The sequence below is a fragment of the Sardina pilchardus genome, chromosome 18 (assembly GCF_963854185.1).
Source record: "Sardina pilchardus chromosome 18, fSarPil1.1, whole genome shotgun sequence".
Taxonomy (NCBI): domain Eukaryota; kingdom Metazoa; phylum Chordata; class Actinopteri; order Clupeiformes; family Clupeidae; genus Sardina; species Sardina pilchardus.
Genome location: NC_085011.1, coordinates 31,842,016 through 31,861,364, shown reverse-complemented (window position 1 = coordinate 31,861,364; position 19,349 = coordinate 31,842,016). Strand labels below are relative to the sequence as shown.

At 40.5% G+C, this 19,349-nt stretch overlaps 1 protein-coding gene across 2 annotated transcripts in view; it reads right to left on the bottom strand.

Moving 5' to 3' along the window:
- The window catches only part of LOC134064353 (hyaluronan-binding protein 2-like), a 100,473-nt gene extending 82,377 nt beyond the window's left edge, over positions 1-18,096 (bottom strand). Inside the window, exons 1-6 of one of the 2 annotated variants that reach the window (XM_062520272.1) lie at positions 17,945-18,096; positions 17,757-17,835; positions 14,810-14,908; positions 8,262-8,372; positions 7,816-7,932; positions 2,439-2,549 (exon numbers count right to left, since the gene is read on the bottom strand). In XM_062520272.1, the coding sequence (XP_062376256.1) occupies positions 2,439-2,549; positions 7,816-7,932; positions 8,262-8,372; positions 14,810-14,908; positions 17,757-17,835; positions 17,945-18,004 (577 nt within the window). In that variant the 5' untranslated portion in view covers positions 18,005-18,096. The remainder of the gene's footprint in view (positions 1-2,438; positions 2,550-7,815; positions 7,933-8,261; positions 8,373-14,809; positions 14,909-17,756; positions 17,836-17,944) is intronic. The other variant, XM_062520273.1, reaches the window with a different exon arrangement.
- Positions 18,097-19,349: the final 1,253 nt, after the last annotated feature.

The window sequence follows — 19,349 nt, the reverse complement described above, 5'->3', positions numbered from 1 at the left end:
ACACTTAATTTTACTGTGAAATTTCAAGTTTTAGCGGCCCTTGAGGGGCGTGGGTCATTCAAGTACACTACATCACATGCCTACTACTATAAGAGAGATGGGATAGGAGTTTATATAGGAATGGCCTCCCCTGAGCTAATAAAAGATTTTTGACAACTTTGGCAGACTATAGGCTATACATGGGGTGGAATGGTAATATTTCATTCATACATTTCAGGAGAAAAAGTATGACTTCAACACACCAATTCCAATTCCAAGGCCATTTTATTTCTGTACATAGCATAGGCCTATACAGTACCCGAGTGAGGCACAATAGCTGCTAGGCTACCACTGTAAATGTGCACTTTCTGTCCTGTGTCTGCGGGATTTGAACGCTCCTCTCGTTTCTCTTAACAGGGCTATTTGCTCACTGAAACTGAGTGCTAGATATTCCTTATGAGGAGGACCCAATACAATGATTTAATGATATTTTATCTTCGAGGGCTTTTGAGATTTGGGGTTATTATCTTACAGTCAAATTGATTATTATTAGCCTACACATCTCCCTTGCACACATTCATGGTCATGGTTGTGGCACTGGAGAAGGGGCCACTCATTCACTTCCGTAAATTATTGCAAACATTTTTGTGAGTGCTACTTTGTTCATATTTGGGAAACTGCGAGTAAGGGGCCGAGACCGCACAGCCCAGGCTGCAGAGGTGCTGCGAGGGTGCAGCAAATGAACTTCAGAAACAATATATTTAAGCTCACATATTCATACCGGCCCAAAACGTTAACGGCCCACCGGGAATCCTCCCAAATCTCCTGATTAGCCGGGCCTGGCACAGCTGCAATACACACACACACACACACACATGCAAGCAGAGACACAAACACATACAGTGCCTATAGAAAGTCATCATACCCTTTTGAAATACTCACTTTGTCTTAAAGCCTGAAATCAAAATCAATTTTTTAAAAATCTTTTTCCACTGATTCCACTGAAATTTAAAGGGTTTTGATTTCAGGCTGTAAGCCAAGAAAAGCAACTATTTCAAAAGGGTATGATTACTTTCTATAGGCACTGTACATGTAGACAGACACGCACAGCACAGCTACACCCAAACACCAAAGACAAAGACACACACACTCATACTCACATCTACACACACAAACACACACACACACACAAGCAGACACAGACATTTATACAATAGACATAGAAAGGCACACAGCTACACACCACACACAAACACATGTAGACACACACACACACACACACATATATACACATACAGAGCAGAGACATAGACTCACATAAATTCAATACCCAAACAAATACGGAAGGAGGTTCTTTGATTTGTGTACAATGTCAGGTGTTGTATTTGCTGCACACGAAGAACAGTGTAATTAGACTACTACACGTGTAGGCCAATGTATGATTTTGGTGCTTTTGAGTTAATAAATAATATAAGAGTGTCACACAATGGTTAGCAAGGACCTAATGGAAGGTTAGCATGGAAGGTTTTGAATATCCAACCCACACACCTGCAAATATCATGTTTTCTTGTTTGGCTACATTCCGCAAAACTAAGTTTATTAATGAATTAGATCTACATGTCTCTTTATTATTATTTAAGTCCGTTGGAGGTAGTCTTTTTCTAGTTTAACATGTTTGATATTATCGGAAGTCTTTTTAGTCGTGGCTCATGCAAATAGTGACGTGAACATTAAAAATCAATAGTGACCTCCAGTGGCGTAACAAGGCAAGTGCGGGCCCTAGTGCGACGTGCCCAACCGGGCCCTGTCGCGAGCATGATTTGATCAATCCTCCAAAAATGTATTAGCTCTGTTAGGCCTACATGCAATACACATTAAGGGTGACTTCAATTCGCTATGCAAAGGACCTCTGTGTGTGCTGGATGAAGTATCACTGTTACAAAGGAATATTAACACCAAAGATTCTAAAATCTTTGGATTACACCAAACTGTGCAAATTTAACTGTTAAGAGGAAACATGTTCGCTACTCAGGTTTGCCGTTGTTTGCCAAATGTGAACGTACTTCTGGTCAAGCCAAACTGGACACATGTAACTCTCCTCTTAATTTTACTCTCTATTGGATTCCTATAGCAACCAGAATTACATTCAAAATCCGTCACTCTGGCCTCAAGGACACTTACTGTATCGGCTCCCTACTATTTGCATTCTATGATACAGCGCTACCTTGTCTCACCCCAAATGTATTACTAAAGCCTACCTTACACTGATGAGATTTGGGAAAGATTCTTGGAAGATTGTAGTCTTCTAACTAATGCCCCTCTTTCAAGCTTTACTCAAAAGACTACAATCTTTCCCAAATCTTGTCAGTGTAAGGTAGGCTTAAAACATCCACAAGTCTGCAACTGGAGAATATCTGACTTTTGAATAGCCTTCCAGATAGGAATTGAAATGCACTTACCCACTTGGCAGAATATTCCACTGAAGCCGTCAGGGCAGACACAGTCGAAGTCTTGGCCATCCTTTATACATTCACCACCATTCAAACAGGGACTTGGGTCACAGGCAGCAGCTTTAAATGTACATAAAAAAAAAAAAATAATTAATCAGTCAGTATTGGTTTTTTTATGAATCAAAGAGAATTTGAAGTACACAAACATCCATGGAATATTTCATATTTCATTTCATGAAAAAGAGAAAATACTGTGAAATATGACAAGAACCAGATGACACACATGCTAAAAAAAATATGTGTGATGGATGATTTACCAACATAGCACTGGTAAAATACAGTTTTACATAGGGAAATACAATAGATGTTTTAACTGTTTTAACTAAAATAAATGTAATTCTTCTAAAGTATTTTTACAGGTTGCGAACGGAGCGCATCAGTTACACGCCCAGTGTAGCCTCCCTGTGAAACTTTTGTTTTGTTTGTTTTAAGTGTAGGCTATGCTCGATTAACCTGACTCACGCCAGATCCTTGTAGTTTGCTGAGCTTCACACAAGGATCTGGGACTTCTCGATAGGAGATGTATTTCTGAAGGCGGGGCCTTGTTAAAAAAATCCTTGCATGTGATTTGATAAACCACTTAGCTAGGCTACTTCAAGCTCTTGCGAAACTCAGTCGGAAGAAGAGTGAAAACATCTTTGCCACCAATAAATGCCTTCAAAACCATTCTCTGTTCATCCTTTAAAGAATGAATACTCGATAGATTTGACTAAACGGTTGAAATATCAGAATCAATGTCAGCACAAGACTCCTCGCTGCATGCCGTTGTTTGAATCAGACAGTCACTTCGGCGCTGCGTCACATCTATGAAATCCCCTCCGGCGATCCTGATTGGTTCATTATTTTTTGCTCCCTTGAAGAAGTTTGCATTGCCCTCGAGCCCAGACCCTTGTGGGGAGCTCAGGGAAATGCCTCTGGTGGAGCATGGCGGAACTACAAGGGTCTGGCGAGAGTCAGGCTAATGCTTGAATCAAACCAAATCAGGCTTATTGGCTATGTATACTTGCCTACTGTATACAAGGAATTTGGTCTCTGCATTTATCCCATCCGTGAATTAGTGAACAGACACAGCACACAGTGAACACAGAGTGATGTGAATCACACACTAACCCAGAGCAGTGAGCTGCCTGCCCAAAAGCAGCGCTAGGGGAGCAGTGAGGGGTTAGGCGCCTTGCTCAAGGGCACTTCAGTAGTGGACTGGTCGGGCAACCCTCCGGTTACAAGCTCGAAGCCATAACCAGTGGGCCATGGCTACCTCATGCAAAGCGATAACTGCACCCCATCACTGCATCATAAGGTAGTAGCCTACTGGGGCATTCCATGTCAGTTCAACCAGAGCACATGCACTTGCGTCTCAAACAAATCTGAAAAAAATACCATGTGTACCTATGTTACCCAGGAGACACCGTGTAACATGTTTTTGTGCTAAGATCAATACTTTTCAAGTTACAGTCAATTTTATGGGGGGAGGGGGTTGTTAATTTTTGTTCTGCCTCTTTTTTTGTCAAAGTTCACAAGCCCATTGCTCAAGAACTAAAATATGTAGGCGGCTCAAATTGTGCAGGCTGGTGCATAAATAGGAATAGTATGCAGTAAATCAGGGGTCTCAAACTCGCGGCCCGCGAGACGATATTTTGCAGCCCCCGGCCTGAAGTCGAAGCTTAATGTTAGTGCGGCCCGCGCAGATGCATCTGGGCATTTTATATTTTTACATTTTATATTAACAATCGTGGGCTGGGCTCCATGGCTGTGCTACAGTGTTTTCTAAGCGGCTACCATGCTTCGACCCTCTGCCCAACATAAATGGAGGTGCAAGTGGTAATTAAGATGATAGTGTCCTGGACCCCGTACAGACAGCTGAAAATGATGTTGGTTACAGTGGCCCCCAGCTCATTTGAGTTTGAGACCTCTGCAGTAAATCCTGCATGGTCATAGCAGTCCCTCAAAGTTGATCCAAATTTTATTGATGTTCTTGGCTGGACTCTGTTTAGGCCTTCAGAAGACCCATTTGTACTCAACATAGGCTCTTGATTTTTTCCCCCTTATTGAGATCAGTAGAAACACTCTCAGAAAAAGCAATGAAGAGAAAGGAAATTCCATCAGGGACTGAACAGCAGACCTCACGAGTCTGAAAAATAATTTTGGATCTCATATTCAGAGCGCCCTTACACCTTGTGGGAATATACAAAGATTTTTTAAATATGTTTTTCTTTAATCTGCATTACCTCTTCTTTGACACCAATTTGACTTGTCTTAAGGCTGGCTTACATTGTACGATTTTGGTCTGTTTTAACAGTCGGCGACTAAATTTCCAAAATCGTTGGGAGTTGTAATGGAATCGCGGCGCCTTCCCGTCAACTAAATCGTTTAGTGTAAGGTGCCAATCTTAGCGGTTTTAAGTCTGTCTGAGTCAGTCTTTCTCTAGTTTCTCTCGTCTTTTCAGTCGTAGATCATGCAAATAGTGACGTGAACATTAAAAACCAATAGTGACCTCGCTCCAACACGAAACAGGAAGGGGCAAAATAGGCGACAGCTGTAGCTTATATGATTATTTGTTATTTCATTTCTTATAAATTATTAGTCTAATTATTATATGTGACAGAACAGCTCTATATCTGTTAGGGATGTCACACATGAAACAATGCTGCAGAAATGCAAAAAAAATGACTTCGATATGAGTAGGCTATTGTATGAGTTCCTGTTGATGATGACACGTAGCCTAGTGCACGATGGAAATAATTTGAAGGAATCTAGTAGCAGTCTTGTAAATAGTGACCCACAGTCTTTGCAAAATCCTAATCTGAAACTGGCCTGTGACTAGACTGTGACTAGAAACTCAATGAATTGTCTTTAGATGTGAGAGGGTCTGAGATTGTAGTCTTTCAAAAAAATATTTTCCAAATCTTTGCAAAGTCTGTCAATGTAAGGTAGGCTTTATGCAAATCTTTCTTTTTCATTTCCCACCCTGAACATGGGCAAAATGCACCATTGAGATCTATTGAGAGATATGTTTTGTATAGAGTAACCACTAGGTGCCACTAAAATCACTGAATCACTAAAATTGCAGGGGTGGGGACAAAATATTGATCTCAATGGTTTGAAAGGTTGCATTAGACAAGTCAAATTGCTGTTTTAAAAAATAAGAGGTAATTCAGATTAAAGAAAAACATATTTAAAAAATCTTTGTATATTCCCACAAGGTGTTAGGTTGCTCTGAATATGAGATCCAAAATTATTTTTCAAACTTGTGAGGTCTGCTGTTCAGTCCCTGATGGAATTTCTTTTCTCTTCATTGCTTTTTCTGAGAGTGTTTCTACTGATCTCAATAAGGGGGGGGGGGGGGGGGGGGCTAAACAGAGCACCGCCTAAACAGAGCCCAGCCAAGAACTCCAGTACAATTTTTATCAACTTTGAGGGACTGCTTTGACCATGTAGGATCATCCAGACTACTTGTGGTGATTTTACTGCATACTATTTCTATTTATGCACCAGCCTGCAAAATTTGAGCCTCCAACAAATTCTTGAGCAAAGAGCTTGTCAACTTTGACATAAAAAAGAGGCAAAACAAAATTGCCACCTCCCTCCCCCCGTAAAACCGGCTGTAACTTGTATTGATCTTAGCACAAAAAAACAATTACAGAGTGTCTCCTAGGTAACATAGATACACATGGTATTTTTTTCAGATTTTTTTGAGACGCAAGTGTGTGCGCTCTGGTTGAACTGATGTGGAATGACCCTACTACAAAGTGTCTATGACAGCTTGACAACATGAAAGGATGCGTCAAAGAGTCAAAATAGTAGCAGCCAATGCAAATGGTTGCTAACAGCACAAGTGCTGGTGTAAAATAAAAATGTGATTAATGCCATTTAACCCCCCCTCCCCCCACCAAAATAAAAAAGATTTTATGTAGTACTTAAAGCTGCAGTTGGCAAGATATTTTTGACCATATTCACTGAAGCCGACAGTATGCTCCGACAGAACAATATAAATAAGACGGTTTTGGAAAAAACCTCACTCCTCTGCCTGCACCTAGAGGCTGTTATTTGTTTTGCAAAAATCCACCACTTCCGGTTCTTCTGATCCAATAAGCGTAGGGCTGTATGATCATTGGCAGATCTGACTGTCAATCACAGTTCGCGCACAGTCAGTAGGCGCGTTCAAGTTCAACTCCAAATGACCTCTTGCAGCAGCGAGAGCTGCCGGTGACAGCAGGGGAGGGGATACAAACACTGCTATGAAGTTGTACACTCTCTACTTCCCGTAGTCTAGACGTGACCATGTGACGAAACATGAGGCACGGACCCTTGTGGATATGAAGAGGCATCTAAACACCTGCACATACGTCAGGGATGTAAAAGCCAATTAGGGCAAAGTCCTGGCGTCATGAAGGCAGGGTCTAGGCTCCGCAGTACCTAGAGAGCTGCTGCGCCACTGCTCAGCAGCCACCTTGCCCCGCCTTGCTCCCGTGATAAGTTGAGGCCATGTAATACCGACTGCCGAGTCGAAAACACACCCATCTAGACCATTGTGGACAGATTTTAAACCACGTGCATCTTGTGCTGCCCAGTTCTTGTGCTGCGCAGCCATCATGAACTCGCCTACTAACAAGCACAAACTCGATGGGATGGTCAGTGCTCGGTGGTAATGGGGGAGGGGCATGAGAGTTCAAAATGCTGGCTAAGTCCCCTCAATCTGCCGTACCAACTGCAGTTTTAATTTTATCACCATTAACACGTTAAGGTTGATGGCTCTAATTAGAATAGCCTACCAATATTATTGTACATCCTTATTATATTATGCTGTTTCAATATATCATAATCAGACAAACTCAAAGTTCCAGATATCGTAAATACATTTTCAAAGAGAGGATCTGCGCCTGTAAAAGTGGCTGTTGTCCTTATAGGTGCGTGGGCTCCTAGCAAATGCTATAACAAAAAACAGGAATGGAGTGCGCTCACAAAGTATAATCCAAAAAAACAAGAGTTCATATCAAAGTGATTTATTGGCCCACCATGCTTATAAAAGAGACCTAAAGTGCAAGTGCAGCGCAAACGTTTCGGGTGACCCCATCCTCAGTGCAAAAGATATCGTAAATGAAACATCACTTCGATGATAAACACATTTGCAATCAACCAACATGCAACCACCAAAAAAGCTACATAGAATCTACATGTATGATTCTTTACGTTGATATTTATATTTCAATTACTTGAAGACACTCTGATCAACTTACAATTAATTAAATTAATTGTGTTGGACACTGTATGTGCCAAATCTTACAGTGATATTGCACCGGGAAATGTTGGCTTGTGTGGTTGCTCTTACGTAAGTCACAGTTGGGTGGCTTGAATGGTTCTTTGCACTTGCATTCATAGTATGGTGGAGTTGAAGTTAAAACACATTGTCCACGCCCACATGTCCTTCTCTTGCAAACCTTTTTGGCTGTCAACAGTAAAACAATTGTTTAAATGATCTACATCTACATAGTTGTATTCATATTTATATTCATATTATATTCTCAGAATACTAAAGGCTGGGTTTGTGTGTAAAAATGGATGAGTGGAAGTATGGAGAGCACTGTATGTGTATGACTGTAAAAGTATGAGTATGAGCATGAGTGTGGGGTAAAGATTTTGTGGAGTTGGGGAGTATTGTAAGTACAAGGATTTGTATCCTGGTTGTAGTATGAGAGGAATGTACATGACTACTTCTCAATGGAAATAATAAAAACAATTATATATATTCTCAGAAAGATACAAAAAGTGTCTTACCTTTTTCACATCTTCTACCTTTAAACGGCTTGGGGCACTTGCACTTAAATTTATCTCCCCTTTTCTCTTCACAGATACCATTATTGGAGCAAGGGTTTGGCTCGCAAGGACCTAAATGAATTGACACAGAAATCTGGATCTGTTGTTTCTTGCTGTCTTGGTTATGTTTGGAGTATTTTACATTTTCAACACAACAATTCAGGTTTGTTTATCATACAGTATATCACATAATTGTTTGTTCTCCATAACTTGGGATCAGAATGACAGACAAGACAGTGTGGCTGAGCTGCTTTGTGTGTAAAATGTGGCTCTCACGATGACACTCTCATACATGCTTTCTGGGAATGTGAAAAAAGTCAACAGGGTTGGCTGGAAATTAAAATGTTGATGACTCAAACCTGCAAAATTGAGTTCAATTTAATGTCTAGTGTATTTTGCAGAAAGCACATAATTTGAAGTATCCTACAGGATGGCAGATCCTATTTTCCTCCTTGGTTTATAAAAAATATTTTAAAGCATTTGTAAGACACACAGGCCGCATCCATGCAGACATGGATGGGACTGATGAAATCATTTAAATAAAGCAATGTGTGAGGGCACATTACCCTAGATTTTTTTAAGGACATTCTCTAGCCTGACGTTGTCATACTGTATACAGTATTGTTCCCTCATTTACTTGAAATCTCTGATTGGCCTGTTTGCTCTTCCCATAGAATGTTTGTAGCATTGATTATGAACGGAATCTTTTTAAAAAACGAAGGAGGGGAAATGTTTCCCAAATAGCCTAGCCTGCTACATATTTTGTCTTAGATTTTGCTATCGGGTGTGGTACAAGATATTGACGGCGCAACAAGTTCAAAAGAGACCAGCAACTATAAGCTATTATAAGCTATTTCATTGCTCTGATTGGTCAATCCAATGAGGGAAGAGGCATTCGCCCACCCATATCAGTTGAAACACGCCCCATAATTACGTCCCAATGGAGCAGTATCAGACTCATATTCTGTCCTCTGCTTTGCGTTAAGGCTGGCTTACATTGCACGATTTTGGCCTGTTTTAACAGTCGGCGACTAAATTTCCAAAATCGGGCGGAAATCTTGGGAGTTGTACTAGAATCGCAGCGCGATCCCGTCATCTAAATCGCTTAGTGTAAGGTGCCAATCTTAGCGGTTTTAAGTCCGTCGGAGGCAGTCTTTTTCTAGTTTTGCCGTTACGACAATATCAAACATGTTTGAAATTATCGGAAGTCTTTTCAGTCGTGGCTCATGCAAATAGTGACGTGAACATTAAAAAACAATAGTAACCTCGCACGAACAAGAAACAGGAAGGGGCCAAATAGGCGACAGCTGTAGCCTATATGATTATTTGTTATTTCATTTCTTATAATTTATTAATCGGCTGTTCTACGTGACAGAACAACTCTATATCTGTTAGTGATGTCACACATCAAACAATGCTGCAGAAACGCGAAAAAATTACTTTGATATGAGTAGGCTATCATGTGAGTTCCTGTTAATGATGACGTGTAGCCTATTGCACGATGGAAATAATTTGAAGGAATCTAGCAGCAGTCTTGTAAATAGTGACCCACAGTCTTTGCAAAATCCTAATCTGAGACTGGGCTGTGACTAGACTGTGACTAGAAACTCAATGAATTGTCTTTAGATGTGAGAGGGTCTGAGACAGTAGTCTTTCAAAAATCTTTTCCAAATCTTTGCAAAGTCTGTCAATGTAAGGTAAGCTTTAGATGAAAAACATCAAAATCTCAAGGTATAGCAGACTGTCTCAAAGTGCCTGAAAGGGCCCCGGACCTCCAAGTGTTAACCCTCCAACCCCTACATACAGTACACCATTATTACTCCCACCCCCTTCTTACTGTAACTGTCCCACCACCACTCCACCCAAGACATCACACATGCCTTCCCTTAGGATTCCCCTGCCCCTCACACACACACACACACACACACACACACACACACAGGCTCCCTCTACTTATTATGACCGCCGCTAGCGTAGTGTCATCGGTTCTGAATTTTTGGTCAACGATTCCCGGGACACCGTAACACCGGGGCACATGAAACTTGGTGGGCACGTAGCCCCAGTAGACTTCTAAGGAAAAATGTTGTTTTGTCCCCGGGGGTCACTCCCCCCCCGCGCTGCCCCCGCCCGAAGCCCAAAAATTGCATTGTTTTTCCTACATAACTACCTGAACCGTGGCACCGAGGATGACAACATTTTTATGGTATGTTGGTCTCAAGAGCTCGGATCAACTTAGCTTATAACCAGTCATTTGTGATTTGCACCCCCATGGTAAAAATTGAAAATGCAATGTAATATCTGATGTTACGCACCAGCAACTGGTGTATAAAATTCTGGGCAGTAGAAACAGCCAAGTAAAGAGGGTAGCACCGTAAATCGATAAGGACATTGATGGGGCTGGGTGATGTCTAGCATAAACTAAAACTGCTGGACAAGCCCCCCTGGCTAACCTCTACTTAGGCCGTGTTCAGACTGCAGACGAATCTGATTCAAATCTGATTCCTTCTCATATCCGATTTTTAGGGCTGACTGTTCATACTGCCTTTAGCAAGTGTCCAAATCGGATATGGCTCTGTTCAGACTGGGTCACATCTCTGACAGATCTGACAGGTTGCTGTAGCAACGAAAACAAACATTTCTACCATCAGGAGGAAATACTTGCTAATTTGGTGTGATTAAACATAGAACAATACAACTAGGTGAGTGTTCATTGAATGCATACGTGTGCGCATTTGCACGACAGAAACCGAAACTAATCAGTGGCAAGCTCCGCTTCAAACTGTTGGAAGGCTATTTAATTATTTTACGGCATTTAATAGAACAATGTGGATTCTTGCAACTTCCATAGAAACAGAGCAGAGACTGTTAATGCTCTATTTAGCATTGAGTATTGTCAAGTCACGTTTAATATAACATGGTCAAAAGACATAGCCGTAACGTTGCTCCACAACTCGAAATAGGCAGTCAGACAGTCAAATCCGATCTGAGTGTTGGGAGCTGTTCAGACTGAGACGCACCTGTCCATATCCGATACGAATGCGATATGAAACTACCTCCTGATGTGGTTTGCAAAAATTGGATTTCATGTGACCTGTCACTGTTCAGACTTCAAAAGTGACATCCGATACAAATATGAATGGGCTAAAAAATCGGATTTTGGCTGGCAGTCTGAACACAGCCATAGTAGGCAACACAAACATTTAATGAAATAGATCAGCACGCACGTAGCACAAACGAGCGCAACTATTTTGAGGAGATTTGGACGCTGAATGGGACTGATTGACGTCACGCCTGTAACAAAGCGTGATTACTTAAAAAGCATAGCTGAACAAATGTTATTTTTTTACGGCACAAATCAGCACAAACGTAGCACAAACAATTGAGACCATTTTTGGGAGTTTTGGACATTGATGGGGGGCTGGTGACGTCACGCGAGTAATAAATAAACCATAATAACGTAGAAAACATAGTAGCACAAATGTTTCTTTTAACGGCACAAATCAGCACACATGTAGCACAAACGATTGAGACCATTTTTGGAAGATTTGGACATTGATGGGGGGCTGGGTGACGTCACGCGTGTAACAAATTAAGTGGAATAGCTTAAAAAACATAGCAACACAAATGTTACTTTTAACGGCAAAAACCAGCACAAACGTAGCACAAACGATTGAGACCATTTTGGGGAAATTTGGACATGTATGGGGGACTGAGTGACGTCACTGGCCAGAAAATGTAAAGTTGAATTACTTAAAAACCCTTAACGGCACAAACGATCATTTTTACGGCACAAACTGGCACAAACGTAGCACAAACGAATAGCAGTATTTTTAATCATTTTTGAATAACATGGGGGGCCAGCTTCACGCAGGTGAAGTGAATTTGTAATGGGTGAGTAGCAGGTTTCACTGTCAGTTGTTGGAACAGCTGTGCCATGCTGATTATATTGTAGCTAGCGCCGATATAGTCCCCGTGCTGGACTGCACTCTCTGTTTCCCCTGTTTTCCCGGCCTGTGCGTGTGTGTGTGCACGGCACGCATTTGTGTCTCCCTCCTATCGTGAGTGTGTGCACATCAAAATTGTAAAACCCAATTGTTGCGTTATTGAAAAACACTGCTAGTTGCAAACAACCAGTCGTGGTTTCAACATTGAAGCAACCGGGTTTTCAACGTTGAAATAGCTCTTGTCATAGGGGGGAATCTTTGTCTTACAAACAAATGCAGATCTAAGGTAGGGTTACACTTAATGGACCCCCAATTGTTGCGTTATTGAAAAACGCTGCTAGTTGCAAACAACCAGTCGTGGTTTCAACGTTGAAGCAACGGGGTTTTCAACGTTGAAATAGCTCGTCATAGGGGGGAATCCTTGTCTTACAAACAAATGCAGGTGTAAGGCAGGGTTACACTTAATGAAACCCCAATTGTCGCGTTATTGAAAAACGCTATAGTTGCAAACAACCAGTCGTGGGCCAACGTTGACGCAACCAGGTTATCAACGTTGCAGTTCAACCTTCAACGCTGTCAACCAATGTCAACGTTGATTCAACGTGTGCGTGCTAGCTGGGTAGCCTGTGAACAGCACTGATATGATGCTTGACAAAAGTGGACGGCGTCCAAACTGACAATTATAAAAAGTGGTTGGGACGTCCTCATATAATGGCTGTGACGCCCAGCGCAACATCATATTTTCTTGCACCATCACTCTCAGATGATAATTTTGATGTTTTATTGGCGGGTCCTGTACGATATGCTCCATCTCCACGATATGCTCCATCATGCGCCATCTGTCAGTAACCTACTGAATAGCCTATTCTGATGTATTAACACTGAAGATTGTTAGATTTCAAGAGTTTAAGTAAGCTTGCATCAGTTACTGTAAGTTGCATTCATTGCTATCAATTCATAGGAAAACCACTGGCCCTCTACAAATTGCACCATGGAGTTAAGCATATTCTACTCCATAGACTTCAACCCATGGCTGGCCTGGCACAGATTAGAACCTTTCACTCAAATTAAATACATTTCATTTAATCACCATATTGTGGAAAACAGTGAGCATAATGTTCAAATAAGCATAAATGTGTTAAATGTATTGGAATGTCTATTCGCACCCCTGGTACAAATAGCTATTTACACCCTGTGACGTAACAACTAAAACATTTTGCTCGCGTGCTAACCCTGGCACGACTATCTTGGCAGGAGATGGCCTACCTAAGTCCTAAATCTAACCATTTAGGATTATTAAAACAATATTTTAGATGGGAAAGTGGTGCTAAATTTCCATAAACTTTGTATAGTGAACGGGTAAAATCGTCCGTTTGTAAACAAAATCAAGAAATACGATCTTTTAGTTTGTTTACCATTACCTGTACCTAGCAACCACATTCAAATATTAGCAGTCTCACATTTTAAGCTGATGGGGTCTAGTGTAGCGGAGATGTGATCGGGCTGCTACTCCGTGATCCTGGGTTCAAATCTCTAATTATACAATTAAATGATGAAACTTAATATTGAAAATTGAAATGCAAAATGAATTGCCATTTGAATTTTGAGACTAAAGTACCATGGCAAAATGGAATGCAATTCAATCCATGTTTATTCAATTTTTTAACCAAAACAAATCAAATTGATTTGATGATTGCATTGTCACTTCACATATTAAAATACATTTTGAAAGAAAGTATTGCAAATTGCAATATTAAATTGCATAATGAATTGGCAATTGCTTAATGTAATGTCTTTTAGAATTGCATATTGCAGAATGCATTCTCATTTGAATTTTGGAACACATATGCTTCCATAAATCTCAGTTGAAGCGATGCCTTTTTTTTTGCATGGCAAACTACGAACGACTCTCTCTTTTCTTAAATGACGTTACCTCGTGGCAAATAAGAGTTTGTGCTTTTTGAACCTGTCAAAGATTGACTAGTTTTATTTCAGTTATGAGTGCAGTTGAGTAGAAGTAGGCTTCAAGGCAGCGCTGCGTGGAAGACACTGGGGTTAGACATGGATTAAGGTTAGGGTTAGGGTTAGAAGTAGGATTAAGTGCCAGCACTGCCTGGAAGACAACTCAGAAAACAACTCTTTGAACTAGCTTGCCTTTGATCAAGCTACCACATGACCACTCATCAGCCTAATATTTGTATAATCACCATAGCCTACATTGTAAGTAACCCAGACATGGCGAAACAGCTAAAAAGTGTTAAAAACTAAATTACTGTAGAGCTGGTAAATACACATGCCTATCGACAGTGTACATGGATGTTAGACATCGGGTATAAATAGCATTGTTGATTATACACACTATTTACACCCGGGTGTAAATAGTAATGTTGATTATTTGCACCCGGTTGTAAATAGAATTGTTGATTATTGGCACCCGGGTTACCGGGTGTTGACAGTATTGTTGATTATACACTATTTACACCCGGGTGTAAATAGTAATGTTCATAATTTGCACCTGGGTGCAAATAGCATTTGCCTAAATGTATCCATAACACGTTGTTTTACCTCTTATGTCCTGGATCTCAAACAACCATCCACCATCATGTTCATCATCATCATCATCATCAGTTGGGTCCTCTGTAAAGTCATAATCTCGAACCAAGTCTGGGAAATATAATGCTCAGTTACTTCAAGTAACACTAGTGCAGTGCCCGTACAAACAATGTTTTCCAAGAAACGTGTTGCCCAATTACGTTGATGCAGGTAGATCATGTTAAATTGACGATGATGTAGAATCAGGCCTGTGCAGTTAGTAGAGCTTTTTACTCACTTTGCAAAGTAAAAAAGTGAAGGGGAAAGGCATTTGAGTTGCAGCTAATGGCAATATTAGACACATAACATACCCGTGCTTTTATGCTGTTGTTGGGAAATGATCAAACTAACTGCATGACCATGGCCGTGCCAGTGCTATTAACTCGGAAGTGATGTTTGAATGAATGTTATGCCCATAGCCGATGTCCAGATAGAGTCAAGAGCGGCTGTTTTAAGGCTGGCTTACATTGTACGATTTTGGTCTGTTTTAACAGTCGGCGACTAAATGTCCAAAATCGGGAGGAAATCATGGGAGTTGTACTGGAATCGCGGCGCGCTCCCGTCAACTAAATCGTTTAGTGTAAGGTGCCAATCTTAGCGGTTTTAAGTCCGTCAGAGTCAGTCTTTTTCTAGTTTTGCCGTTACGACAATATCAAACATGTTTGATATTATCGGAAGTCTTTTCAGTCATGGCTCATGCAAATAGTGACGTGAACATTAAAAACCAACAGTGACCTCGCTCCAACACGAAACAGGAAGGGGCAAAATAGGCGACAGCAGTAGCTTATATGATTATTTGTTATTTCATTTCTTCTAAATGATTAGTCTAATTATTCTATGTGACAGAACAGCTATCTGTTAGGGATGTCACACATGAAACAATGCTGCAGAAACTTTGATATGAGTAGGCTATCATATGAGTTCCTGTTGATGATGACGTGTAGCCTAGTGCACGATGGGAATAATTTGAAGGAATCTAGTAGCAGTCTTGTAAATAGTGACCCACAGTCTTTGCAAAATCCTAATCTGAGACTGGCCTGTGACTAGAAACTCAATGAATTGTCTTTAGATGTGAGAGGGTCTGAGACTGTAGTCTTTCAAAAATCTTTTCCAAATCTTTGCAAAGTCTGTCAATGTAAGGTAGGCTTTAAATGCACATTTTAACAGAATGCTACTGACGTGTGTATGTCGGCATATTGTTGCAAGATCAGGAACCTGATCAGGCAACAGAACTGCTAGGGCGGTAGGCAACCGCAGTTGTTGATGTAGAGTAGCTTATGCACGTTATGTTACTTTAACAGCCTGCTTACCAACATGGGTGCATGTGTGTCGGACTCAGCATGTTTATCCAAGATCAACAATCTTGAAACGGTCCGTTGTTTAAATTTTAGATCGTATTTTCCATGAATGGCAACAAGTGAGTTTGTCAGCGAAATGGGCTTTTTTCCCTCTATGCTGGAGTAAGCGAGAGTGAGAAAGGGAGTGGCTAGAGTTAGAATGGCTGAGCGGTAGAATTGTATTTTGCTTAACTTAATAACATCTTTGTCATTTTTTGTCTAAAAACGACCAAACTTTGCAGTGCACTCACGCATGCCATTAGCAAGACGTGTCAGTCGGATGAGTGGTTCGGGAGTTATGCGTGGAACAGACAGACAGACTGACACGCAGACAGACGTTCCTTACATTAATAGATAGATTACCTGTACTGGCATAACAAGATTATTGTTGTTGTGTAATCAAAGCATCAGACAGCCTTAGAGTAACATGAATAAAAGAAAATGAACTAAAAAAAAAGAAAGCTGTCAAAGTTAAAGCAACATTAAAGCACATTTCCTCTGTCGCACAAATTTGTCTATCAAGCAAATAATGTCAACAGACGAGGTAGAGTATGTTGCATGATTTTATGAAAGTATGATGTATTGCGACATTGAAGCAAGTCAAATGTGTAGTTTCTTCTCATTCCATCGTACTACAGAACCGCTACCCGATCTGGTAAACACATAGTGCGGTTATAGACGATAGAGGGCTGCAAAGCAAATGCAGAAGTGCCGTTTACCCTGTTACGAGTTGATGAATCACTGAAATGATTTTGGGAACATTATTTTAAGGTACAAAAAACTTGCTTTAACACAATCATCAAAATCTGATATATCGCTATGCACTGTGTTAACTTGGGTTATGGATCTTGGCAGGCGCTTTTGCCCAAAGTGTTGTACAACAACGTTACATAATATCATTACAAATTAAAAATTAAAGGACTAATAATATAAACAATAGCAAATTGGCATAACAATAACCATACAAATGCAAACCGTGACTGTAAGGAGAACTTATTACTTAGACACAAGGTTTCAACGTGTTATTTCCACAAATTATCTCTAGAAAGAAGGGCATTTAGTAAATCATTCCACCACTGAGAAATCACAGATGAACGGTCCTGGCTGAACTCTGTCTTGAGGGAAGGCCAACAAAGCAGACACTCAGCATGGACAAGTGAGCAAGAGGGAGCATAAAGCTGGGTCATCCCAAATCAGAGTGCTGAATTTTTATTTGGAATATTATTTATTTAATTTTGGATACACTATACTATCAGGCCATATACGATGATCTTAGAATAACATAATATAAATGCTGAAATAATAATTAAAATAAAAAAATAGTATATGCCTTACTTTGCTACATTCCTCCATGTTCCTTTTGTTTTGTCAATGTGTTCAAATATATTCACATAAGCTCTGTAAGATATCGCATGTCCAGATATTTAACTTTTGCTAATATGTTCAGCCTATTACACGTTCTATATCCACATTCTATCAGCTAACAGACCAACTTTGATAACTCTTCAGGTTTGCAAAGTTTAGGTTCTCTTTTCGACAACAGTCACATCAAATGCAATTAAAGAACTTAAGACAAAATTTACCTTCAACTCGCCCTCTGTGTTTTCCATGTTTTTTTCCATGCTTTCCATGCTTTTCATGTTTTTCGTGTTTCTTTTTTAACTGATCAGACAAGGAAAAATTGTATACATATTTTAAATGCTATATGCCTTTAAACAGGTTTTTGTTTGAATATTACATAAAGCAGATATACTAGGTACAGCAATAATACCTCAGTCTGTTTGATGAATAAGAAGAAAAACAACAGAAGAAATAACAGCCTGGTGTTCATGATGATTCTCGAGTACCTAAGCAATGACAGTTGAAGTTATGGTAAGAACACTAGATGTGTGCAGTTCTATCTGGGTCATTGTCCCTTTAGGGGAGGTTGGGTATTGATTTAATGCACTTCTTTGTAACTACGGTATGTGGCAACATTACAGTTTTATTTATGTTGCTCTAGTGTATCTCAAAAGGCAAAATAAATATCTGTTATATACTGTAAATATCTCTGACTTAAAAAAATTGAAGATTAAAAGACGTGCACATACATTGAATGAGCGCTGACACCACTACCCCCTAATTGCATGCCTCTTTATTTGAACACTAAATTAAGATATATTTTCTAATCTGGAAAATGTTTGGTTTCTTTTTCTTGCGGTCCACAGTTCCATATTGGCCTACTGTTCAATTGTGCCGTAAATCATCAGCATTCTCCTCGTTGAGGAGGCCCTAACCTAACCTAATCATAGCCAGAGAAAGCATGCTCTGGGAACAGAACACAGTTGCCTGTCCAGTGTATCCATGGGTCTGTCTACAAGGACATTGACAAGTGTTGTTGCACTGACCAACAGTGGATGGACAGCTTTAGATTCAGCAAGTCTGGGTTTGAAGAATTATGCCGAAATATAGGCCTGGCTTTTGCCCCCAGTAGGCTACTCTTTGTCGACGCCTATCCCAGGGCAATTTTAAAGCGTTCGATATCACCAACTGGAACGACACAAGTGTGACTGGTTCAAACGAGAAAACTTTGCGTCCTTGCTTGCGATCGAGAGTTTTTCTAGCAACACCAAATCCAAGAACGACGGCGCGAACTAAGGTTGCAACGCAAGTGATGTGTGAAGCTGCTCCGAGTTTGGCGGCATTGCCCTCGATTGCTGAATTCTTACACTGACTTGACGGGTTGCCTAGGTTCACCAGTGGTATGTCCCAGAGCACCTCCAATGTAAAAATGTAGATGTCATCCCAAACACGTAAAGAGATATGAGCCAAAATGCATTTTTGCTCATTGCGGCGCCCCCTAGTGGCCAAATTACACCAAATTTACCAAGACTACTTTGGATGGTGTCCAAAATCATCCTGCCAAATATGGTCTTGACACCTCAAAGCGTTTCCGAGATTTGCCCTCACTTCCTGTTTGGAGGCTTCGCCATCGAATTTGATTGGCTGCCACTGGCGAAAGCTATGATGTATGGAAATGAAATGTACACCTCTAAGGTCTGTAGACCTTATGTTGAATTAAGTATGAGTTGTTCACGTGTAGCCAGCATGAAACACGTAACCACTGAAGGAAGGAGGGAGCCTAAGGAACTAGGCATGTTCCTAGAACAAATACGAGTAATGTTATAGGAGTATAG